The 26300-nt window shown below is 40.4% G+C and overlaps 1 protein-coding gene across 6 annotated transcripts in view; it reads left to right on the plus strand.

Annotated features, from left to right (window-relative positions):
• Nucleotides 1–26300, plus strand: part of RAB27A (RAB27A, member RAS oncogene family) — a 72227-nt gene that overhangs the window by 41198 nt on the left and 4729 nt on the right. For all 6 annotated transcript variants that reach the window (XM_077828325.1, XM_077828324.1, XM_077828326.1 and 3 more), the window contains 4 exons: nt 14406–14579; nt 16632–16717; nt 18083–18186; nt 19834–19957. In XM_077828325.1, the coding sequence (XP_077684451.1) occupies nt 14427–14579; nt 16632–16717; nt 18083–18186; nt 19834–19957 (467 nt within the window). In that variant the 5' untranslated portion in view covers nt 14406–14426. The remainder of the gene's footprint in view (nt 1–14405; nt 14580–16631; nt 16718–18082; nt 18187–19833; nt 19958–26300) is intronic.

The raw sequence follows: 26300 nt of genomic DNA on the forward strand, positions 1-26300 counted from the left end.
TTACAGACAGCACACTCCAAGGAGATTAAACAAATAAGCCTGGCATGTTTAATTTATAGCATGGTCTTCTGAAACAGCCAATCAGATTAGATGTTATGATCTATGTTGCCTTCAGCTGTACGCAATCATACAAACCTGCTCATGATTTGTGTGAACGGCAATGTCACTTTCTGCCTATACAAACCACACTTGAAATGGTGGGGTTTTTCCCTCCTCCCAGTTTTGGGGTTTCCACGCTTTCATATTCCCTCCACTCTGCTTTTTCATTTATTACCATAATTCCAGTGGCCTGCTGATTTTTTTTTTTCACTTCCAAGAGCATACAACAACTCCCTAAAGTTTAATTCCTATAAATATCTAAAGCACTGGTCCTCCATCTACCCTCTTCCCCATAGGCTTTTGTGGGGTGAGGAAATGAGGGGGCTTGTTTTTTCTCCCTTCCTTGTCTTCTCCTAGCTCCTTAGAGGTGGTGGTTTCCACTCCCTATCAGCACTATGTTGCTGTGAGGGTGGACAAGCTTCTGTTTATCTTCTTCCTTTGGCAAGCATGTGTGTCTTTATTAGGGAAATCCGGGTGGCTCCTAAGCTGACAGTCCAGGTACTTGGTGCTCAGTAGATGAGGATGTCGGAATTGTTTTTTAAATTTGAAAGGAAGCCCAGCAGGATTGTGGCTGGGACTAGTTCTAGGCAGAAGCTCTGCTGAAAAAGACAGAGCAGCAGTTTTAGGGAATAATATTTTTTACTTATCCTAATTGTGAGAGTCGGTGTTAGGAGACAGTGTCACTTTGTATTTATCAATGTCATAGGATACCTTACACCAGCTTTTCTCAAATGCGGCCACTGAAAATTGTCATGAGACAGAACTGTTGACCTCCAACCAGCTCTAATCTACATGCATGCAAAATTTCATTAAGATTGCACCACTTGCTGTATCTCCCGCTTTTTCAAGATAAAGCGGATGACAGTTGTCCTACATTTTGATTATAGATTTCTCCATTAATAAGGCCTCTACAGAAATAGTAGTACTGGTTGCATCAAAACAGAATCGGAATCTTTGAGCAATACCCCAAATTCCACACAAAGTTCAGTCTAGTAGAGCTGGAAAAGGAGCAGCTTTCACTAACTTGGCTTGTATCACCGCCATGACTCTTGGCCTTCAATAATAAAGGGGGCAGAAGGGTACACACTTTCCCATATGTGGCCTCAACTGTGTGTTATACCGTGCTTCTTCCAGGCAGGATGCAAAGGGCCTTCCCCACGTGTCTTGTTCAGACAATGGCAGCGCACAACTGCAGTTCTTGCTCTCATCTGCTGGGCTGGATTCAAAGGGGAAACCAGGAAGTGAAAGCTGCCAGTCCCATGAGATGTCCAGTCTACCTATTGCACAGAAGTGTTAACTATTTTTACCACCATTACCCATGAATCCTTGTTTCTTCGGGGTTTATTGTTTCCTTGATACGTGTTCATGCATCTCATTTTTACAATAGTATCAGAGGACTTCAGAGGGTGGGGGTGGAGGTGTTGTGTTGTGTTGTATTGAAGATGCATGATATTCTGAATAGGTTTTTGTTTTTTTACTGCTATCACAGGTGACACACACACAAACCCTGACGCTATTAACTTTGAACTACTTCCATTTAACTCCTGCTTTTGTGCCCTCCCCTTTTGTTCCTACAAATTTCTCTAAGCCTTGCTCTGATGAAATTCAGCTTCTTACTTTTCCTTGGTTTGGTCTTACTTTAACAAGAGTTATGAAACTAACTGTTGTCCCCGGCCTCTTCCTGCAGCCTCTACATTTCTGATGGTGTCCCCTGGCTTTCTCAAAATGATATCAAGGACTTCTAGTTTCCCTTCTTATCCTCTTATGTAAGATTGGAGTCATATACCACATCCGCAAAGCTATTGCCTAACTGACTGCTTCCATGCCTTTTTTTCTGGGAAGTTTGGGGGAGGAGGATAGAGTTGTAAGGCAGCTAATTTCTCTCACAATAAAGAACTTTTCTGTGAAGCTAGTTTGATGCCTGCTAGTTCCTGCTCTTCATTTTGACCATTCTTTTGGGAAATTCTGCAATTCTGGGCTAAATAAGCTGACAGTGGATGCAGATGCCACAGGATACATTCACGTGGGATACATGTGGTATCGCTATTTGCGAATTGAAGCCCTACAACTGGCTTAACGGGGACAGACCCTTGCACCCACAGTGAACTCCACTGAAATCAATGGGGCTCTGCATGGGCACGATTTCAGCCTGCATGTAGCTAGTCAGGGGCTAACGGTTTAATATTTCCCTTGCTTCTTGAAGAATCTGATTCCTTCTATTCCCTTTTTAGAGTGGAAGCTAAAAATGTGCACACAGCAATCAAATGCCAAATAAGCGGATGCACATACTGAGAGTATCCAAATTGGAAGGAATTGGAAATAGTGCGGAACAATTACCTCATAACTGTCTGATACTTTGTTAGTGGTAAGACCAAGGTACCATTAAGTTCTGCTTAATTCATGGTAATAATGGCTGTAAAAAGCAAACCAGGTATTAGATTTTATTAGGAAGGGACTATAGAGTGACACTAAGAATATTCTAGTGTTATATAAACTCATGACATGCCTTCACCCTGAGGTACTATGTTTGGTTCTAGCTACTCAGGGGGCGAGGAAGCAGGGGGAAACAGAGTATAAACAGAAGGGTATTGTCAATGATTAGAGGCATTTGAAGGCTTCCATGTGAGGAGAGAGTTAAAAACATTAGAACTATGGTTTAGAGAGGAGACACATAAGAGATGGTATGATATAAATGTATAAAACAAATGCTATATAGGAAAGCAGTCAGGTGCACTTAGTTTCTCCCTTGTCTTGCGTTGAGAGGGGGTCATGCAATGGAATTTAGAAGCTACACATTTTAAAACTGTTACTCTAGCAGTTTCTCTAGCTGAAATAAGAAATTGAAAAGTGATATCAAGGTTCATACTTCAGGAGATAGCTCAACCACTAACTGTCAAGTTCCAGGAAGAAAATTTCATAATCGTGTTGTTGAACTGTTATAGGGGTTTTACATCTTCCTTAGAGTATCTGGCACTGGCCACTGTTGAAGACAGGGTACAGTAAGTATGCAGTTCCGGTGTCAGTCAGACAATGCACAGTAGTCTGCTTTTTAAGCTAATGTTAGTACTTTTGCTTTTATGCCTAAGTCCCATTTTTCAAAAATGAAAGGCAATAAGACTTTGGGTTTATCTACACTGTGTCATAGTCTGCACTAGCTTGGGAGTAAATTCTAGTGCATGCCAGCAGGGTCCACACAGGCCAGTTAGTGTGCAACATACCAGTGCAGATTAGAAGTTCCCTAGTGGGTGTTAACATAGTACTTTTTGAAATGAGACTATATTAACTCTCACAAGGGAGCTTTTTGGAGTCGACACAGGCCAGTTTGTGTACGTTATATTAGTGCACACTGGAATTCATGCCCCACTGGGGCAGACTAAGATATTATGTAGACAGGCCCTTAGGCTCTTAAGGGCCAAAGTCATTTTTGAAAGTGGAACATAGGGTATGTCTAATTGCAGTCGGTGGTTTGGTTTGCAGCTCATGTCAGCATACCTGTGATAGCTTTAGTTTAGCTAGCTCACTAATGATAGCAGGGAGTATGGAGCAGCACAAGCTTCAGCACGGACTGTGCAAACTGACCCAGAATGCTGGGTACATACTCACATTCCTTGCCTGGGTCTGTGCTGCTATCTTTTGCCCTATTAGATAGATTAAGACTAGTGCAGGTATGTCTACATGAGGTGCAGTCACACGATTGCGGTGTAAGTCTCCTAAGTCACTTCGACATTTTTGAAAATTTTACCCTATATGAAAAAAACCCAGCATTAATTCTTGTTTATATCTATTGTCTAATAGATAAAAACACTTCTCACTAAGGAAAGTCTATCTTGTCCTTTCCGCACAATGCTCCATCAGCACAAAGTAATTCAGAAGGTTTAATATGGAGAAGTTCTGCTAGGTCTACTTCATCTAACCCTTTCTTTCCCCAGATTACTTGGGTTAAGGAAAGATTTAATAGTTCACATCAAGAATATCTACAAGTGACATCATTTCTCTGCTTACCTGGTGAGCGTTAAAGGCTGTTCACTCATTGAATTTGATAAAGTAGTCATGGTGGGGGTAAATCAATAGTTAGATGAGAAACTGAAGTTCTCTAGGGAAAAACCTCAGGTACTGCAGGTGTTAAGTGATTCAGTAGCTTGTATGGTTTCCATGAGTACTGAACCAGTGCACCACTATGGTGTTAAGAAACACTGCAGGTGACATGCCATCTTTCAGCTGGACAATGAGACTTTACTCTTAACCCCTTGTGATTATTAAAAATCACCAGCCAGTTTTGCCATAATACTAACCCTAGGGTCCTGGATAAATAAATTCCAGGTTCTACCTGTCTAAATTCCCCGTGTAATTTCTATTGGCTGTAGTGTCTTTCATTTCCTGTCCTAATCTGTGTATCATTAAATATTTTCTGTTTCACTTTAGAGAGATGGCTGTGGAGGGTGAAGTGATTCCTATAGAGTATTTCTAAATCAATTTAGTTGAGTGGCACTATTTTTGTGTGTCAATTTAAGTATGTGCCTAAGTGTTTGCAGGACTGGCGGCTTAAGAATTGTTAAGCAGTTTTAGGATCCATTTGGCTGACAGCTGCCGTATGTGCAAAATCATGTCATTTTATTTTTAAAGTGTTGAATGGGGAGTCATGTGTAATTCCCCGTTCGCTAGTTGGCAAATATCTAACGTTGACCTACTTAGCAAGGACCAAGGTTCCAAATGAGGCTTTATTCAGAGGGTCACACTGCTAAAAAGCTGGCATGGAGGGAGGCCGCTCTGAACTTTTTACCCAGGCTATGAGAAAAGGTTGTGGGCAGTCCACTATAACATCAAAGAATGAAGATACTCTGATTTTCTCACTATATCAGTTGGTTAAATGCGGGTTCTTGGGGGTCCCCCTTCTATAAGGGCATTTCCATCACAACAAACCAGGTCAGTTATAACTACTACTGTAGTCATGTAGTGCGAAGTTGTTGTACACAATGAATTGAAAACAAACTAGCTTGCATGTCCACCATGTTTAAAAACCTGTGTAACTGCATTGCTCTTCAGTACATGATTTCACCCTTAAGCCAAGCTTTTCAGGGCACTCAGTGGGCAAACATTTTACACTGGGGCATTGGGCCTTAGAAACTAGGGTCTGTGATAACTGCAGGATAATTTTTCTTTTAAAGAAACAGGAATTCAGTCTTCAGAAGAAGTGAAGCCACCATTCATATCTCTTGAAAGTGGCTCTGAAATGTGGGATTCCATCTTCATTTTGCCTAGAGCTTAGCTGAATATTTTCCATCAACATTTTTCTTCAGAAAATGCCCTTTCAAAAAACTTAGAACTGTTTTTTTTTTTATTAAAAATATTCGTCAGAGGGAAGTATTTTTATTGAGGGATTAGCTCTAATGGTCCATGATTTCTATATCAAATTTACAGAGCTTACAAGTAAAAAGATGATAGTGGCTATTGTTCCTAACCGACCTTGGGCAGTTTGGGATCTGAGTCAGCCGGAGTTTGTTCCTTCATGCTCCTCATCACTAGCAATACAGGCTCTGGAGGCTAAATTCTGCCCTCATAGTTACATCTGTGCAATTCTATTTAAAGCCCCATTGATGGGCAGTGGGGGCACAAATGTCAGCGGGCAAACTGAAAAGAGTGGAGATGTACAGGTGTCCCTGCAGGTCTAATTTGGTCTTCAGAATCTGCATTATTGATGGTGATGCCTGAAAGAACCCAGCTTGATTCCCAGATCCCAATGATGACTTTGCAGGGATGGTAGCTGGAGGGGAAAAAATCTTTCAGCCAGTAAACTGAGCAAATTCAGTATAGATTGAGCAAGAGACAATAAAAATGGAAGCCCATATGGAGTTGCTTTTCAGAGCAGAGCTACGCATTGGGATTTCTTGGATATCAGCATTTTCTAGGACTTAAATATCAGTAGATTTGTGGCAGACTATATTTTTGGTAGCTTTGCTCAAATGAGTACTTGTCAGCAATAGATCCCTATCGTGTACCTACATGGTAGTGCCTTTTGATTATACTGCAGTCTATTTCCTACCATATCCTCTTGGTATGATATGCCAATGTCAATCTTACACTTTCCCAAGAAATATACCCCCTTTTCTTTCCCACAATCACTTCTTTCTTCTCTGGCTTGCCTTCTGCTACCTGGATTAGAGAGAGAATATGCACACCTCACAGAAGCCTGTCTCCCACCTCCCTGACCTAGTCCCCAATGAATCTACCCCCTATGCTACTAGAATTAATTTCTTGCTGAATACAGAAGGCAAGGTACGTGGCAAGGTTTAATAAAGATGCATCCTTGTTTGTCAGACATGGCTCCTTTCTTTGGTTGTAAGCTCTTCTTGAAAATTTTATGTCGCTTCTGGAAACATAGAATCATAGAATATTAGGGTTGGAAGGGACCTCAGGAGGTCATCTAGTCCAACCCCCTGCTCAAAGCAGGACCAATCCCCAACTAAATCATCCCAGCCAGGGCTTTGTCAAGCCTGACCTTAAAAACTTCTAGGGAAGGAGATTCCACTACCTCCCTAGGTAACACATTCCAGTGTTTCACCACCCTCCTAGTGAAAAAGTTTTTCCTAATATCCAACCTAAACCTCCCGCACTGCAACTGGAGACCATTACTCCTTGTTCTGTCATCTGCTACCACTGAGAACAGTCTAGATCCATCCTCTTTGGAACCCCCTTTCAGGTAGTTGAAAGCAGCTATCACATCCCTCCTCATTCTTCTCTTCTGCAGACTAAACAATCCCAGTTCCCTCAGCCTCTCCTCATAAGTCATGTGTTCCAGTCCCCTAATCATTTTTGTTGCCCTCCGCTGGATGTTTTCCAATTTTTCCACATCCTTCTTGTAGTGTGGGCCCCAAAACTGGACACACTGCTCCAGATGAGGCCTCACCAGTGTTGAATAGAGGGGAACGATCACGTCCCTCGATCTGCTGGCAATGCCCCTACTTATACATCCCAAAATGCCCCTGTATCTGACTCTAACTTGTGAAATAGCAAACAAAGAACAGGATGGCTGTCACATGACCTTTTAAAATTATAGTTGCCATATAACTTAATTACATAGGCCTGTTCTCTGTTATCTGGCAAATTCTAATTAGCTTGTCTCTTTAAACATCTGTCTGTGTGAAAATTAATGAAATTTAGTCAATGCATTTATGGTTGGCTGCCCTTGCTAGCAGAGATATGGAGGTGATGACTGACATTTACATATAAAATTTTCTTTTTTTCTTGGTGTGGGGAGAGGTGCAAGTTTCACTTGCCATATTTTCTTAGAGGACGTATGGCCTTTGCTTTGCTATGAGAGCTGATATTGAGAGGAAAGGAGGGAAAACAAGCCCTCTCCTTCAATCTCCAGGAGTCTCAAAGTTCTAGATTACACATAGCTTCTCTTTTTGAAATTTTAGAGTGGTATAAATGGTATTGGCATATGTTGTTTCAGTCAGCAAATGTGCTTTCGAGATTTCAGCCAACGAGTCACTTCCATTATTACCAGATCTTGCTCAGTTTCTTTAGAAATAAATGCTCCTGTCAGACCCACCCAAACCTCTTCTGTGTATTCAGCCCTATATACAGGGGAGAAACACAGATAATAAATTAAAACTAACACTAGAGAGCAGAGATTGCTGCCATATTGGCCTCCTCTAAGACAAGGGGATGCAAAGTCGAAAAACATATGAAGATCATTATGCCTTTTAAAATGTTGCTTGACTGTGATCAGTATACTATATCCTTTGTATAGTGATATTGTTTCTAACAGGCAATTAAATATTAAGATTTATTATAATACACACGAGGTCTCACTACCATTTTTATTTGCTCCCGGGTGGGATATATACAGATCTTTTCTTAAAGTGCTGTTTCCATTTAGAAAACAAATGGGACATTGTAAGTGTGTAGCTGTTCCCCTGCACTGCTGCCAGCCAGCACTGTCTTTACACATACAGACATGAGGCACACCTTTTTATCTATAAATAGTCACTGACAAATGCAAACAGGTGACACGCAGGCTGCTCGGCTGTGTGCTAAACAGGTGGAGCTAGAAAACTACTCCCGCTAGGAGTAATAAGTATCTCCGATTAGACCAGCAAATTTCTTGAACAGAGTGGAGGTAAGTTTTATATACAATTTTTGGGGGTATAAAATTGTGTTTAACATAGTAGAGGACAGTCTGATTAAGAGCAGGTGTACAGATAGTAGTTTAAAATGCATGTGTCTGTGCCTCCATATATTTTAACTACCAGTTCCATGGTTAGTCTGTTCTTCTTTTGAGCTTCACCCTTATTGCTGTCAGCTGATCTGGTTTGAAGCCCCCCCCCCCCAATCAGTAGCTACATGTTTTTAGTAAAAACATGAAGTAGCTGTTTGTGTACAGAGAGCATGTTGCGTTGTAAAGGGGAAAATCCTGTATGCCAAGATTATTTCCTTAACTTATCCACAAACAAAGCTTCCCTACTCTTGAATGCTTTGTCACACAGCAGCATCATGGTATTGTTTATAACCAAATGTACCCTAGGTGAAACGTGACCATGTAAAGCTGATAGAAGCCTATTAATATAAAACCACCTTGAACTAATGTGAATAGACTCATTTATCAGGAGCAGTACTTGCCTCAAGAAACATGTAGCCTTTCCTATTGGCAGAGAAATAAGTAGTAGAGTAGGCATAATTATTTGGAGATGCCACAGACATGGCCACATTGAAATAGATAATAATACGATCATACCAGCAGTGCAACCTGCCAATGGAGCTTCCCAGATTTTCATATTCTCTGTCCATCCCAGTGTTTTACTATGAAGTATCAAATGCAACCACAACACAAGAGGATCATAAAAAGAGAAGAGTTGGCTGGAGTGCTTGCTGTGTAACCTGTTCCTTTGGTAACTTACAGTTCTCAGCAAAAAGGAGTTGCTCTTGTATTTCCTACTCTTAGAAATAATGTTGAGGAAGTCCCTTCTAAAACTATTTTGGACCTCCTGCTGGGTTCTAATTATATCCAGCTCCCTCCTAGATTTCTTATGCCTTCCTTTAGGGCATATGAATGTGACCGGAAGGGACTGAAAAGTGTGCTGCAGTGCTGAGAGCTTTGATTAAAAAAAACATGTGAATGAAGGAGTTATACCAACTCCTAACTCTTAGATTATAGGTCTTCTGTTTTTTAATTGATTTTAACATCCACAATTCTTCTTCCCCCTTTTGACCTCTTCCCAAAAGATGAACACAGGCTGAATTATTGTCTCTAATTTGCATTTATATAGAATTTTTAATCCTGATAGATCCCAAAGAGCTTTACAAGCTGTGTGCATATGGTAACACTAAAATGAGGGCATCTTTAGGATAGAGAGTAGCAACTGACGCAGAGCAATGCATAACATACAGAAGTGGGTAGGGAATTTTTGCCAAAGGATCCAGGCAAACCCCAATTTATGGAAGTTCCATGGGATTTTTAATGTCCAGCCTGAGCAGACAAGAATTTTGTTTTGAAAGCAAATGGCAAAGAAATCGGTTTTATTACCTGGAAGAATGAGGGACTGAACTCGCCTATCTAGGGTCTGAGCTGGTGATTACAGAGAGCTGGGTGAAATCCTGGCCCCACTAAAGCCTATGGGTGTTTTCCCGTTAATTCACTGGGGGCAGGATTTCATCCTCTGTGTATTTTAAATCTATGACTTTGGGCATCAAACCATCACTTTCATCTGTCCCATCTCCACCTTTTTTCCATTAGTGGGTAAAGATTTATATACATGTAATACATATTTTTTTTAAAATAACAAACACTGCCTATTGTATAAAAGAAAATAAACCTCAATAAAAAGTATCAGGTTTTGTTTTGTTTTTTTAACTCCTTGAAGGATTTTGCTATTTAACACAGTGTGTCAATTTATATAGTAGAAATGTGGAGGCTTCTAGGTTCCTGGAATGTAAGCCTTGTAAGGCGGAAGGTGGAGAACACTTTTTAAATATTTGTACAGGGAGGAGGACAGGGCTGGGACTGACTGAAAATAACTCTTGCTTCTCTTCAGGGTTAGGTTCATGCTTTCACAGTAAACACATCCTGGAAATATTTGAATACTGGGTTTATCTTGTAGGGTGAGAGGTGGGAGTGATATGAACTTTAACTTGACCGAGGAAGAACTTTTCCTTGTCAAGGATTGATTGGAATGTATTTTTCTTTTATTTCATGTTAAGGACTCTTGGCCCTGTTCCCAGCCATTTGGAAATTGTTAATTACAAGCTATATGGTGAATTAAAGCAGGGGTAAAAAGCAGTCTGTATTGTGCGGCAGCTTATCCAAACAGATATTCTGCAAATTCCTCTATTGGAAGGTGTATATGTTTAATCTTGTGCTAGCTCTGTCCTTTGCTCAGTGGAGGGCGGTAGCTATTTACAGTAAGTTATAGCAAACTATACAAAGTGAGATGAAGTATAATAGTTTTCCACATTTCCAAACGTGCTGCTGCTGCCAATACTTTGCACTTCTGTTGCATCTGTCTTCTGAGGTCCTTATACACACGTACTTTTCTCACAACAGCAGTCTGTTAGGAGTGAAGAGTAGCATTACTACTAGTCTTACTTTAGTGCACACCAGCAGGATCCATATGGGCCAGTCAGTGCACAACACACCAATGCACATTAGAATTTACACCTCTCTAGTGCAGACTAACGCAGCATGTGCATAAGCCCCCAGAGGGGTGACTTGTCTTCGTAACACACTAGTCCCAAATTGCACTTGTTGAGTATCTAAGCATTTTTAAAATACTAGTAATTTTAGTGATTTACGTACAACAGAATGTATATTTAAAAAGAGGGAAAGTTTACAAAAGCCTGCAAGGTAGCTTGGCAGAAGATGTGGAAGCATTAATTTAATCACAAACTAAACATTAGGAAGGAGTCATAGTCAATCTGAAGATTTTAAAAAATGTTAGGGTTATCGCAATCATGTTATTAGCATAGAGGGTAGGTGAATGTGTTTCTGGAGTGTCAAGTCTGCACACACAGCATAGAAATCATCCTGCTAGTTCTGAATGTCTCGTCTCGTCTCATCTCTGAGGGCTTAATGTCATGACCACATTTTATCATGTTTTAAAACTTGAGTGTGGAAAGTTGATTTAGCTGACCCAAAGCTGACCATGACTTTGTGCTGAGTGTAGAAGTGGAGATTTGTATCAGCTGTTCATCAACCCTGACGCCAGCAGGACTGCATCATTTCAGCTACTCATGATGGAAAACAGGAGTCATGCTTCGGGAAAATTTTCAATGGCACAAATGACAGCTGGGCACAAAACTCCAGTTAAAAGTCAGTGGCCATGAAGCACCTACCTGCCACTTGTGCCTTTGAAAAATCTTCTCTCTTGTCCGCACTGACTAGCGTCATGGGGTCTGCACCGTGTTGGCTAACCAAACTTATCACGGTCATGTTCTGTTTACAAAATAAAATTTTGCAACAAAGCCAAAGCCTCAGAGATAGTTACATTCTTACCTTAGGGGTGGTGATTGACACCCACACACTAGAGGTCTGGAGTTTGTTCCAAACCTCAAGTTGTGCAGTAGAGACTAAGGACTGAATTTGATGCTACGCTATTGAGGACAGTTGTAGTGCGAAGAATGTAGTTGAAATACTATGGACTTAATGAAGTGATTAGCCTTACAGCTTTGTATAGTTTGAGCAGTAAATAGTATTACAGTTCTAATAATATTATTTGCAGCCCAAATTTCACATTTTGCAAGAAGAATGTATTTCATTTTATGGTCTCTCTTTTTTCATATTTTGATACCTTTTCTCCCCTGGTAATTGGTAATTTTTTGTGCTAGATTTCTATTGGTTTTGGAAGAACTACTCGGGTTTCTTTTTAGATGTTTTCCTTTAAAAGCTGCGTAAGGCAGCAAGATACTGCTTTTGGGGAAGGAGAGATCAGTAGCTATTCTCAAACAGGAAACTACTAGAGCACAATCCCCATATGGCTTTTTCACATACACTGAATTTTCCCTGGAATTGACGTGGTTGGTTTAGGACTTGCTTTCTACAGTCTAGGCATTTTGAAACACCTAATTTTTCACTTCAAATTTTAAATCTTATACTTTTTTTTCTTTTAAAATCCGCAAAGGGGGTAAGACTAGAAATTTTAAATTTCTATAGTAGTGTCAAGCAGTGTAATCAAACACCTAGGTTTAGTGGTTGGTAAAACTATTCAAACTATCATCAATAAATTACAAAAATACCTGAAAATTGTCTATTTTATTACAAACTCAAAAATGGTCTTTTTTTCCATGAAAACTGTTGCTCAGATATGTTTTTAAGTGGAAAAACAGGCTGTTTTGGAGGGAAAAATAGCTTTGCATAAGAAACATAGGCAGTCACATTCATTTGCATGTATTCCATGTGAAAATACTAATTCTTCAAAATTTTGCGTAAAGTGAAATCTTGGAAAATAAAAGTTTTGATGATAGGCAGTTCTAGTGTTTTGGTTTTGTTTAGCTGGCTATTTTCTGTGTTGTAATGTCCACATGTGCCTTTCAAAGAACACCATATTTTTCAAGGGATCTCAAACTAGCTTCTAAAATTGCACCCACGGAGCGGGAGGGGGATTTTTTGTTGTTGGTTTTCTTTTAATCCAAGTTTTTGTGCACACATGAACCTGGATTTGCCAGTTACACTCTCGTATCCTTGTTTTCATACAAGAAGGTAGATATAGAGAATTTGGGGTTCAGTTTCAGGTGGCATTTGAAAATTTGACCATGCATGTACAATTTAAGTCCCAAATTAGTTTTAAAGGCCTAGTACAGATACCATATCATAGAATCATAGAATATCAGGGTTGGAAGGGACCTCAGGAGGTCATCTAGTCAAACCCCCTGCTCAAAGCAGGACCAATCCCCAATTTTTGCCCCAGATCCCTAAATAGCCCCCTCAAGGATTGAACTCACAACCCTGGGTTTAGCAGGCCAATGCTCAAACCACTGAGCTATCCCTCCCCCCAGTTGTACATAAAGGGCATTTTAAGTAGGTTGAATGTAACTGTGACCCAACATAGTGAATGATGCTAACAGTGTTCCCATCATGCCTTTTATAAAAAAGGTAGTGAGGTTTATAAAAAGGGTAGTGAGGTTTTATATTAATTGTGGACTTCTGCATCAAGAACATAGATGGAAAGTGTTGGAGAGACTGTTTGGATTATCTGTCTTCAATGACTAATGAAGAAAATGAACTCTTTAAGTAACACTTAAGTTGAGGGGATAGGTCAGTCGTCTTAGATCATCCAGAGGAGCATCTCCTGAAACTCCTGCCAAATTCATTTTGCATAAGACATGGAGCACTTCTTGTTAAGTGGTTTTTAAAAGAACCTGGTATGTATGGTGCATTCACGCCCCATCCCCCAAAAATGTGCAATATAGTTTGATTACTGCAGTACAGTGCCTTTTTTTTGAATTGCTGCTTGTGGTGGGCAAAGTGGAGAGAATAAAATAGATTCTTCAGTATTCCAAATCTAGTATGCTCTGGTGAACTAGTATACTAGTTCACTAGTTCAGCAGGATACTGCAGATGTATTTATATAACTGCTGCAACTTTCAGATACGGATGTAAATAGTTCTGTGACTAATGCTGTGTACATGGTTTTCCAGATTACTTTAATTCTGTACTTAGTTGCTTTTTGCTTTTTTATAAAAAGTAAAAATTTTATTTCCTCCTTTTTTTTGTTTGTAATAAATGATGATCTGTAGCAACTCTTATTGTGGAGGACCATCCTGCATTCACTTGTTCCTTCCATTGACCGGCAGGGAGTTTATCCGGGACAGCTGATTTCTCTCTTTATTGAACAAATTGAGCCTGATTTTTCTCTCACTTACATTGGTGTATATCAAGAGTAATTCAGTCAGAGCCACTGGAGTTGCACCGAGTGTAAAACTGGGGTGAGAGTAGATTGGCCCTTGGCTTCTTCTGATATTGAGTTTGAATCAGTTCTGTTGTAGTTAGGCACTGAGGTCAGTAGATTTGTGTCCCTTGAGGTCAGTAGATTTGTGTCCCTTGAGGTCAGAGCTGAATTTGGCTTCAGCCTTTCAAAATGTTAAGCTTGACCTTCCGCTCCATCATTGCCCTTTAGTGGGGTTACACCAGAATAAAGCCAGTGTAAAGGAGGGCAAAATCAGGCCCATTCTTCTTCTCTTTATTTTAAATAAGTAAGTTGCAAACAAGTTTTTGTGGAGACTTAGAATTAACAAACGTATGTATTCAGAATACTGCCATTTTCTTTGTGTAATGAAATGAGAGAAGTGTTCTTTTGTTTTGCTTTGTAAAGGTGGTCTACAAAGATCTCACTATGTCTGATGGAGACTATGATTACCTCATAAAATTCCTAGCACTTGGTGACTCTGGAGTAGGAAAGACCAGCATCCTTTACCAGTACACAGATGGCAAATTTAATTCCAGATTTATCACAACAGTGGGTATTGACTTTCGGGAAAAGAGAGTGGTAAGTTGCAGCAACTCTGAGTTATTTTGAATGTACAATTATTTAAAAAAAAAATCTAGCCATCAGCTGCATAAAAATTACTGTTTTAAAACCTGATCTCCTGATCGTCACTGCATAGTCCAGCATATATCATGGGCACAGAATACCTTCTTTTCTCTCTAGGAACTGCAGATAAAACAAAGGCTGTTTCTGTGAGGTCCACAAAAGAATTATTTTGTTACTCCCTTCTGCAGAAGCAGTTAACTAATAAACCAAATTCAGTGAGCTGTACTGATAGCAACGGATGATGCTATGGCATTCAGACCATTCCCTGTAAATTGAACTGCCATTCTCATCGGTAGACTTTCCACAAGGGAAGGCCTGCAGAACTGGCCCCAATTGAGGATGTATTGACATAAATTTCTTTATAAGCCAACGTGGCTAGTAAACAAAGACAACCGTGTTAATTTTTTGCACCACTGAAAAATACACAGTAGGGCAGTGGTGAATAATTAATACTTTCTAAATGAAAGGGGCAGCGCTTGTAGGACGCCTATGTTTTCCAAACTCCTAAGCATCCGAGGTCAAAATGTGAAAACTAAAAGCTACTCTAATACATATATTTAACAAGGTCTCGATTTTAAATGCAACAAAGTTTGAATGGATATCTACAGGATTTCCTCCTTTTAATCGCTTTTTAGAGAAAATCTGTGATCCATCCTGAATATTCTAAAGCCATTTTTTATAAAATTGGAAAACTTTAATTGCTGAAATTTTATCTGAAGTGAGGATCCTGTCAATAAATATTGTAAACAATTCATGCCATAATATTACTATACCAACAGGGCATCCAGTATAGAAAATAATCTGGCATTGGGTGTTGGATCTGGGCCCTGATTACCTGGGAAACCCATTCTCCCATTGTCTTCAAAGAATTCAGGAGGTGGCTCTTGAATTATCTAAAGTGTGTGGGAAACGTTATTTTTGATTTGAGGCAATGGAGAACCGCACTGATTACCATACCACTGCAACGCTGCTCCCTGCCGCACTTACACGTTCATAGTTGGCACCAAGCCCATCTTGTTAGCATACGGGTACGGGGGTTTCAGATGACTTTCAGCAGAGTCACTTTACCTGGGCTACTCACCCCACACTCAACATGTATGAGTACCAAGGGGTTTTCTTGGTGCAGAATGTTCTTGTTCAGACTTGCTGCTTATTGGTGAGTAATTGTTCTAATGGAGGAACCAAAACAAAATTATCAAAATGAATAACTGTCTCTTGCTTGGAAAATAAACTTGATGGTTTTGCTTTGATATGCCTGTCTGACACTGTGTGACAATTATCCTGTGACACATTCTGTGCCAATGATATTGCCTGTATATCCATAACCCTAAGATTAAAGAAGTTCAGTAATACCAATAGGAAAAGGAGAGGACAACCGAAACTGAAAATGTCTTCTAGACAATGACTTGAAACACTATTTCCATTTGATGCTCTTCATATTCAACAGATGTCTTTATTTATATCACCTGCTAAATAATATGGTAAGATCTACACTAGATTCTTCTTAGCGACCTTGTGACAGTTAAACAGAAGTCATTATCTCTACAGTCATATTCTGTTTTGCTGACATAGTTCTGTTAATGGAACAAATATATTGCCACATTACATTATCTGATTGTGCTTTTATAATTGTTTCAATTTGAACAGAGTGAAACGGTAATAGTAAAACTAAAAAGAATCAAGCCTGCCTAATGCAAATCATAACTACATTGAATTTCTCTTTAGCTCTTCTTAGGTTATTGGAAACATTTTCTCTTGTCTCATTTGATGCTTTTCTTTTCTTAAACATTTTACGAGAGGGCAGGATCAAAGCGGGCGCCTACAACTCAGCCTTATAAGGCAAAGAGATGGTGTCTGTCTGTAGTGTTGATTCTTAGATCAACAATGCATTAGATTGTTATTGGCATCAAGACTGATTAAAGTATTATACTTTAAACGGCAGTTTTTTGCAATGCTGTTGAGAGTGGACTGCTGACACTTCTATCTTGAAAAATTGTCTCGTTACAGATGTATAGATCCAACGGGCCAGATGGCGTTAGTGGCAGAGGACAGAGGATACATCTGCAACTGTGGGACACTGCAGGGCAGGAAAGGTGTGGCCTTTATATGAAGCAAATGTGACTGTGCTCACTAAACTATTAACTGAACTCAAGTGCATGAATTCTCCTGTTGTCTGTTGCATTTTATGAGCATGCCTCTAGATGAATCAAAATGTGCCCTTATTCTGATGTTAACAGCAATGTGATCACAATTTCCCTGGGGCGGGGGTGGGGGGTGGGTGGGTTGTTCTTACCTATAAACTTTTTTTGTTGTTTTTCTAGCTTCTCTTTCTCATCTGGCTATATAATCTATTTTCTTAATTTATCTTCTTGTTCTTTCATTCGTTCTTCTGAAGATATTAAGACTCGGTGGAAGCCATACACATGAGGTCAGAATGTGGGTTCTGCCAGAAGTCTGCAGTGCATATTTGGTTATAGCTACTTGCACTCTGTTTAGGCTTTCATTAGCTCTTGTAGGCAGCTAGAAGTGGCTTTAATTTATTTGAATGGTAACTATTGAGGGTGATATATGTATTATGCTGTGCTAGCAAATTTAGATCTAGCACTGTATCTCCAACCATTTGCCCTCTTTCAAGACCAAAGCCAGTAGCTATCTGTGGGTCACATCCTGCAGTCTTTACCAGTTCTTAGGTAGGCAAACCCTCCATTGTCTTTGATGTGGACGTAGAGATGCAGGATTCATCCCTTCCTTTGTAAAGATCAGGTAGATGGCTGGTGAGAGTCCCTTTCTAATGTTCTATCCTGCATGGAATCCAGTTTTTGTCCTGAATATTGTCGGCAGTTTCTCTTCATATAGAAAGTAAAAGTTGTGCATATTCTTCACGTGTCCTATTTGTGTTTCAAAAGGCTTTAATATCGCCACATTTTTGGTCTGACAATGTTTTAAAATATTGTCAAATTTTAAATGCACAGTCATGAATTTCAACATGATTTGACAGGTTTCAGAGTAGCAGCCGTGTTAGTCTGTATTCGCAAAAAGAAAAGGAGGACTTGTGGCACCTTAGAGACTAACCAATTTATTTGAGCATAAGCTTTCGTGAGCTACAGCTCAATTCATCGGATTTGATTTGAATTTCACTTTGAATTAGATGCTTTTTTCAAGTTGATCAAAATGTGCTGTGTAATGTAAGGCTTGATCCAAAGCATACAGAAATTGATAGGAGTCTTTCCACTAACGTCACTGGACTTGGATCTGGCCTATAGTAACTTAATTGGTTCAGGTTCAGGCCTTATGTCAGCAGAAATCAGACTTGACTAGTGGTGGTTCTAGTACAATTAAATTTTAGATTACCTCATTTGTCTGCCTATTTTATAGTATGATCATTTTTCAAAATAATTGACTCATCAGCTATACCTTATGAAAGGGAAACCAGCTACAGCTATGCTTTGTATTTCTAGGTTTCGTAGCTTGACAACAGCTTTCTTCAGAGATGCTATGGGCTTTCTTCTCCTCTTCGATCTGACAAATGAGCAAAGCTTTCTCAATGTCAGAAACTGGATAAGTATGTCACTTCTTTAATTGTATGTCACTGTTTTTCCTGTGCTGCATTTAGAAATATGGAGCTCCACAAAGGGGTTAGGGCCAAAAATATTTGACTTAAAGCTTTCTAGAAAGGAAAAAAATGGAAATCTGCATAAAATAGCTGTGAGTGAATCTGGTTTCCAACACTGTAGCTGAAGCCTTGGCTTTCTTAACTGGCTTGCTGCATTCACAAAACCTCAGTCAGGCTGGTTTTGTGCCCCTGATGTTCGTAATGCAATGTGAAATTGGGTGATGTTTAGTAATTAAATTTGAAATCAGCCAACTTTAAACTCAGTCCTGATTCTTTTGATTGAGAGCTTGTCACCACTAAACACCTGGGAGTTTTGTTCTGGAGTTTGTTATGGAAGAGACAGGAAGCACTTGCCTAACTGTTAATGCAACAGGAACAGGGAAGTACTCACTTTCCCATTGCCAGCAGCTCACTGGAAAAGCGCATAGGCAGATCCTTCATCCTTAGACTGTGGGTTCAGAATCTAGCACTCAAGGGATTTTGAGGCACATCTGCCCCAGTGATTTGGATTTCCAGTGATTGGCTGGCAATGGGTGCAGGCATGTTACCCAGCTCCACTCCACTGAACGGTAGCAAGAGGTTTGGTGCATTTTGTCCCCTAGTCAGAGCCATTAGTATCGGGGAGGGGTAATGGGCAATACTGGATGACGTCCCCTACTGGCTGATGGGGTGGAACATTGTGCTTAACATAAAATCTGCACATCCATAAAACCAGTTTGCATGAATTGTTATTGAAAAGAGGCACGTGTACAGAATATCGAAAACCATCCATGGCTACTGGTCTATGGTAACGTCCTTTCCTCCGTATATCATAAAAACTCCATTCTCCAGTACTGTGATTGAAGACCTTTGAGAGTGTTATGGAAAATCTTAACAAATATTGTGCCCTTGACTTCAGTGGAATTGCCGTTTGAATGGATTTGGCTCGTTCCATGTATTTTCTGTATTGTCCTGCTTTTTAAATATTAGGCATGCTTGGACTGAAGTAGGATTTTTGTTTGAGATAATCTGCTTGTCTTTCAACTGATGTCAAAACACTCTGGCATCACAACTGATTGTGGAGATGAGTGTCCCAAAGTGGAGTAATGACTTCACATGGAGAGAAGGGTGGTCTGGGGTCCTAGCACTCGGGAGACTAGGCTGAGTTCCCTGCTCTGCCACAGACTTCCTGTGTGACCTTTGGCAATTAGTGTCCGAGTTTCCCATCTGTAAAATGGGGATAAAAGCACTTCCCTACTTCACTGGGATGTTGTGAATGTAAATACATTAGGGATTTTAAGCTCTTGAATCATATAGTAATGGGGGTCTTATAAACATCTAAGATAGAGTAAGCAGCAGGACCAGATGAACTTATAAGCAGCAAAGATCCCACTGGGGTGCAAATATCGCTACTGCTTTTAATAAAATATATAAAAAAAAAAAAAGGTTGGGGAAGAAAACGGGTGAGAAATTGGCCCCAAACTTATTTTTCTCATGTCCGAGAATTACTTCCCCAAGTTCTCCATTTCCCTTTTTAAAAGGTACTCATGTTCTAAGTGAACATTATACATAACAGAATAAGATAAGTCTTGCTTTTGCTGTTTGTTTTGCTATTAGGCCAGCTACAAATGCATGCGTATTGTGAAAACCCTGATATTGTATTATGTGGAAACAAAAGTGATATGGAAGACCAGAGAATGGTGAAAGAAGAGGAGGCAAAGGAACTTGCGGAAAAATATGGGCAAGTATCATCTTCTTGTGGTTAAAACAAAACTAAATGTGTTTTTTGAAAGGTCTATGATGTTGCTTCGTGTATTGGAAGGCTCTTGTTAGAATGGTCATCTTGGAACACCCCAGGGACCTGTCTGATCTCGTATCCTGTCTCTGACTGAGGCAATTGCCACACGCTTTAAGCAAAGATATGCACTTTATTGTGCAGTACTGCAGCATGAGGGAGGTATCTTTGTGCCCCTCTGCCCTTGCAGTAGAAAACAAAGTAAACACCTCTCCAGAACTTGATGGAGAATACATTTCATTTATGAGGAGATGAAGCTACACAGAATCCTAGAAATGGCTATAAGGCTGGAAGGGACCTCAAGAGATCATCTGGTCCATTCTCTTCCCCCCCCCCCCACCCTAATGATGAGGCAGGATTAAGTATACCCTGACAGGCATACGTTTAAGCTGTCCTTAAAAACCTCCAACCTCTCTAGGTAACTTGTTCCAACACTTAAACTTTCAAACTCTAAGGATAGTTTTCCTAATATCTAATCTAAATCTCTCTTGCTGCAAATTAAGCTAGTTAATTGTGTCTACCCTCAGTGAACACGAAGAACAGTTGATCACTGTCCTATTCAGAACAGTCTTGTCTACATATTTGAAGACTGTTATCATATCCCCTCTCAGCCTTCTCTTTTCTAGACTAAACATGCACAGTTCTTTCAATCTTTTCTCATAGTTCCAACCTCTTTTAGTTCCAAACCATGTTTTCTAAACCTCTTATCGTTTTTGTTATCCTCTCTGGACTCTCCAATTTAGCCACGTCTTTTTTAAAAGTGTAGTGCCCAAGACTGGACACAGTAGTCCAGCCAATGCCTCACCAGTGCTGAGTAGAGCAGAACAATTAACTGCTGTTAGTACACCTCAGAATGACACTTGCCTTGTTCACAAGAGCATCACCCTGTTGACTCATATTCAGTGTATGATTCATTATAATCCCCACGTCCTTTTCTGCAGTACTGCTGCCTAGCCAGTTATTCCCCATTTTGTGATTGTACATTTGATTTGTTTCTTTGTCAGTGCAGCGCTGTGCACTTGTCTTTAATTTCATCCTATGGATTTTAGACCAATTCTCTGATTTATCAAGATCATTTTGAATCCTAATCCTGCCCTCCATAGTGCTTGCAGTCTTTCCCAGCTTGATTTCATCTTCAGTTTTTTGAAGTCTACTTTCCTTTGTCGTCCAAGTCCATTAATGAAAATATTGAATAGTACCGGATGCAAGACAGACCCCTGTGGGACCCCTCTAGATACACCCTCTCAGTTTGACAGTGAACCATTGATAACTAAGGCTAAAATTTAGTCATGGGTATTTTTAGTAAAAGTCATAGACAGGTCATTCATGGGGCAATGAACGAAAAATCATGGCCCTGTAACCTGTCCATGACATGTACTATATACTCCTGACTAAATCTAGGGTGTTCTGGGGTGCTCTGGGGGCACTGCTGGTGCCAGGACTGCTGCCGTTGCTGGAGGGAGGGCAGTGGAGCTGGCCCTAGGGCCCTAGCTGCTCCAATGGCCCTGGGGTCAGGCACAGCGGCAGGCCGCAGAAGTTCCAAAAAGTCACAGAATCTATGACCTCCATGACAGACTTGCAGCTTTATTGATAACTACTCTTTGAGTGTTGTCTTTCAACCAGTTGTGCATCCACCTTACAGTAATGCATTTAGGCCATATTTCCCAACTTTACTTATGAAAATGTCATATGGGCAGAGGTGAAAGTAAGTTGGTCCGGTATAGTGTACTGGTAAGAAAGCCGGTACACAGCCAACCACGCTGGCAGGACCGCTGATGGAGGGGTGGGGTGGGGCAAAAGGAGCAGCTGCCCCGGGGCCTGGCAATTTAAAAGGGCTCGGGACTCCCAGCAGCAGCCACAGCCCCGGGCCCTTTAAATCGCTGCTCGAGCCCTGGGACTCCCGGTTGCTGCCGCTGCTACCCCAGGGCTCCAACAGTGATTTAAAGGGCCTGGGGCTCCAGCTGCTGCCGCAGTATCAGCTGGAGCCCCAGGCGGTGCGGGCTGGGCAGTGCTGAAGGGCTGGTTGCAGGAGTCTGGCCCCAGCCCCCCCCCCCCGCCCCGTTTTACCTGAGGCCCCACCCCTTCTGGGGGCCAGAGCCGCCTCCCCACCTTGCCCAGGACCCCAGCCACCCTGCGTACCGGTAAGTCCGTTAAATTTCACCCCTGCATATGGGATGGTGTCAAAAGCCAAAATCATGATTAATATTACCCTGTAGTATTTAGTATGACTACAGTAGGCAGAGAACCTAATTTCTTTGTGCAGTGAAACCCAAGAGTATACTGACCAAGGTCGTTTAGTCAGATTTGTTCATCACATTAAATTCTGGAAGAAACTGGAGGCAGTACTAAGCAGTGGCACTCTCATTTTTAAGTTAAGCTTAGCCTCACAAATTGTCAACCCTGTTTATTAAGGAGGGACAGAGCAAAATGGGGTTTAGTGCAATAATCCTTCCTTCCTTTTTCCTCCTCCAACTTACATGCTTGTGTAATGCTATTTGTGGGGCACTAACCTCAAACCAGCATCGTTTTGTAACATGTACCTTTATAAAAAGGAATGGAAATTTGGGAAATGTGAAGCAGTAGATGATGTGTGTGCATATCGAAATCTTTTTGCATGCCACTTCATACGTTGATATTACTTGCAGAAGGTGAAATGTCTGTTAATCTTGTGGTCAAAATACCAACTTGATCAATTTGGGAATCAAAAACTAGAAGGCTGATTCATAGATCAGATTTGACTCTGTGAGCTGCTCTATGGTTCTCAGTCCTTATAAGTGGATGAGGAAAGTTACTACTAATAGAGATGTTCTTACATCTTCAAAAGATGGGGTAGAAAAGAGGAGCGACCCTTCCTCACTGAGTGAGCTGTTGCTGCTGCTAACCATTCTGGATACTACTGAAAATTTCCCCCCATGCCTGTTACAAGTAAATGTTGCATTTAGAGTGGGACAGTCACTAGGAGACTGATTAGTCCATTATTAAATATTTAACGCTTAGCATTTTAACAGCATTAACTAAACCTCACAAATTAAGAGAAAAGAAAAGGAGTTCTTGTGGCACCTTAGAGACTAACCAATTTATTTGAGCATCAGCTTTCGTGAGCTACAGCTCACTTCATTGGAGTGAGCTACAGCTCACGAAAGCTTATGCTCAAATAAATTGGTTAGTCTCTAAGGTGCCACAATTACTCCTTTTCCTTTTGCGAGTACAGACTAACACGGCTGCTACTCTGAAACCTGAAATTAAGAGAAGACAAGCAAGAATTATCTGCATTTTACAGATGGTGGTGACCTATTAAGGCTACCATGCATGGCAGCAGGAGAGGAGATTTTAAAAATTCCACCTATGATTTATCTCTGTAAATTTGTGCCTAAATAAATAATAGGGCTCTCCCTCTACTAATCCAACAGGTTCCTTTGCCTATGATTGCCCAGTTACCTTTGTGTCTCTCAGAAATCCAGGATTTCATTTCTCTTTAATTGTATAAACAGAAGCATAATTGTATCAACCAAAGGATTCAGGTGAAAATCATTTGAAGCTTTTCATTCTTACAGTCTCCACCCTTGCATTCCTGACCTTCAGCTACGTTAGCTATTTCTTCACCTAATGAGAATGGAAGATTTACGCAGTATGACAGAAGCATGTAGGTTGCTCAGCAGCGGGCCCAAGAGACAGTTCCTTGAGGCTCCAAAATCTCTTTAACTAAAAGGATTTCCCCTCTCATGAAATGTGTTGGTAAAACGTTACCCCAATGATGTGATCTTTAATGGCTTAAAACTTTTTTATCGGTATTAAAAAAAGGAAGAAATGCTTCTGTATTTACCGGAAGGGCCCGTAATTCTGTCGTTTGTTTCAGCTCCATGATGAATTACTGAGTCTTTCTTAATCATCTGCAGAAGGATCCAGCATTTCCTCCTAACACTTTCATGTTTAACACATAGCCCAACAGTCCAGTGCTTTGCAGTGTGTGTATTCAATGAACCTCTCCCCAGTTTTTTGGACCTAGCACCCAGGATACTGCTAAAATCCACTTTTGGCACATGAGGGAAAGAGAGAGAGCAAGAGTGCTAGTTTGAGACTTACTGCTCTAGTTATGATCAGCCCTCCTCTCCATTTTAAAATGTTACTGTGTTTGTTCACAAACATGTTCGATCAAATTAGCTGACAGGAAGCTGAATGCAACTGAGCAGACAGTGTAAACCAGGACAGACCATAATCAAACTTTACTGGGACCAGCGGAAGGCTGCTGATTTCCTGTCAAAAGGGAGATAAGAGAGAGAAGGGTGGATGTTAGAGGCAAATTGGGTACAAGTTCAGGTTCCTCTTGCTCTCTCGGCCTGTGTGATAGCCCGCTACTTTGGGGACAGTGGCTGAAACAAACCTTTTATATTAGGGGCTTTAACGGGCCAGGACAGATTTTGCAATAATATACTGCATAATACATATGCTCTGCCCTGGTGGGCCAAGTCCCTTGCTTGACTAACGACTCTTCTATCCCATTCGCAGTATACTTTTGAACTAGGCAGCTGGGTTAGACATGATTCATTCTCAAGCCCCCTCCAAGCACACAAATAATAAGCCTGTGTTTGTTTCTGCTTCATCAGGAAAGGCATTCTAGGAACAGAGACTGTTTTTTATCACTACCAAGTAGAGTGTCTGTGAATAGAGGTCCACATGTTCTTTTCAGATCCAGACCAGAAAAGACATCTTGGGAAATAGCTCTTGGGGAAAAATATTCTCTGCTCCTGCAACTGCATTTCATCTGGTCATTTCCTCTACTGTGAATAATTAGCACCTGAATAAGTCTGTCCTTATTTCCATTGATAGATGCCCAATTTATTTATATACAAGTATTTAAAAAAGCAAGCTTGTCCAGTAACAACAAGGTCCTTGAGTCATTCCTCAGGCTGTCAGGATTAATTTTCATGTATGTAGTATGTTAAAAAAAGTCCATAAATTAATAGATTTTAAATTGTTCAATAGATAGTCTCCCCCCATCTCCCTTTGGTCTTGTGTACATTGCTTAATTTATCATATTGCTTATTCTTTGCATTTCATATAATCAGGAAATAACTGATTTTAAATGAGACAAAATGGAAGTGTCATCAGCTCTTTCCTCTCTGAACCCCTCCTAAGTAAATTGGTTTTAAAATTCAACCACACCCTTTGGCACACTGAGGCTGCCAAAATAGAAAGCAGACAGACAAGTTGGGTGAGGTAATTTCTTTTATTGGACCACCTTCTGTTGGCAAGAGACAAGCTTTTAAGCTTACACAGAGCCTGAGAAAGAGCATTAAAACATATTACCTCACCCACCTTGTGTCTCTAATATCCTCGGACCAACATGGTGACGACAACACTGCATACAATAAATATAAAAAGCAGTAACAAGTCAAGGTGGAGAAAGGAAAATGCTCTGTGTATCACAGCTTCAGAAGAGGAGTTGAAGTGGTGGTGTGATGTTGTCTGGAACAATCATTAGCTCTCTTCACTTGGGTGAAGCTGCCAGTTACACTTACAGTATTAGACATGACTTGTTAGATTCTTCTGTTGGCAGTAAGAATGGCTTGGTGATTCATTACATAGCTGAGATGTAAATGACAGAATTACCTGCCCTTCCTGTAAGGCAGTACCTGAGATTTTTCCGAGTGTTTGTCTATTTGTTCTAGGCTGAGAATTTCACATTCTTGTGCTGAACAGTTTTCATGGGGAATATGGCAGTAGTTTACAAAGGATTAAAAGTGTACCTTTTCCACCTGAATTGGTCCCAAGGAAAAGTTTCAGAGATCACCGAAAATCAAGAGTTTGATGTCTGTGGAAACTGCCTCTCCAGTTCCTAAATGGATCACTTCTTTTATTTTCTCCTCCTCACTCCTTCAGCAGCTGTGTGACCTATACATGCAGTCCCAAAAGATGTTAGTGTTTTTCCGTGTTATACAGTGTACAATTTTGAGACTGTAACTTAGTTTTCATGAGTGCAGGTATCCTTGCAGGGTGACATACTAACTGTAGATGGAGCTGTAATTTTATGTCAAAATGACTTTGACCCAGAAGAGCAGTGTATAAAGCAATAACTAGGGCAAGTTTCCAGTTATTCTCCTGGGGCCACTCTCACCTGAAGGATTTATTTCAGTGGGGAAAATCTAGAATTTCACTAATATGCAGCCTATTTATTGGATTAATATTGCAAATTTATACAAGACTTGTAGATGATACATGACAAAGGTATGTTCACTTAGAGACTTTTTGTCCAACAACAGATTCAAAATATTGAGAGAACAAAGTATTT

This window comes from Eretmochelys imbricata, chromosome 10, assembly GCF_965152235.1.
Source record: "Eretmochelys imbricata isolate rEreImb1 chromosome 10, rEreImb1.hap1, whole genome shotgun sequence".
Taxonomy (NCBI): domain Eukaryota; kingdom Metazoa; phylum Chordata; order Testudines; family Cheloniidae; genus Eretmochelys; species Eretmochelys imbricata.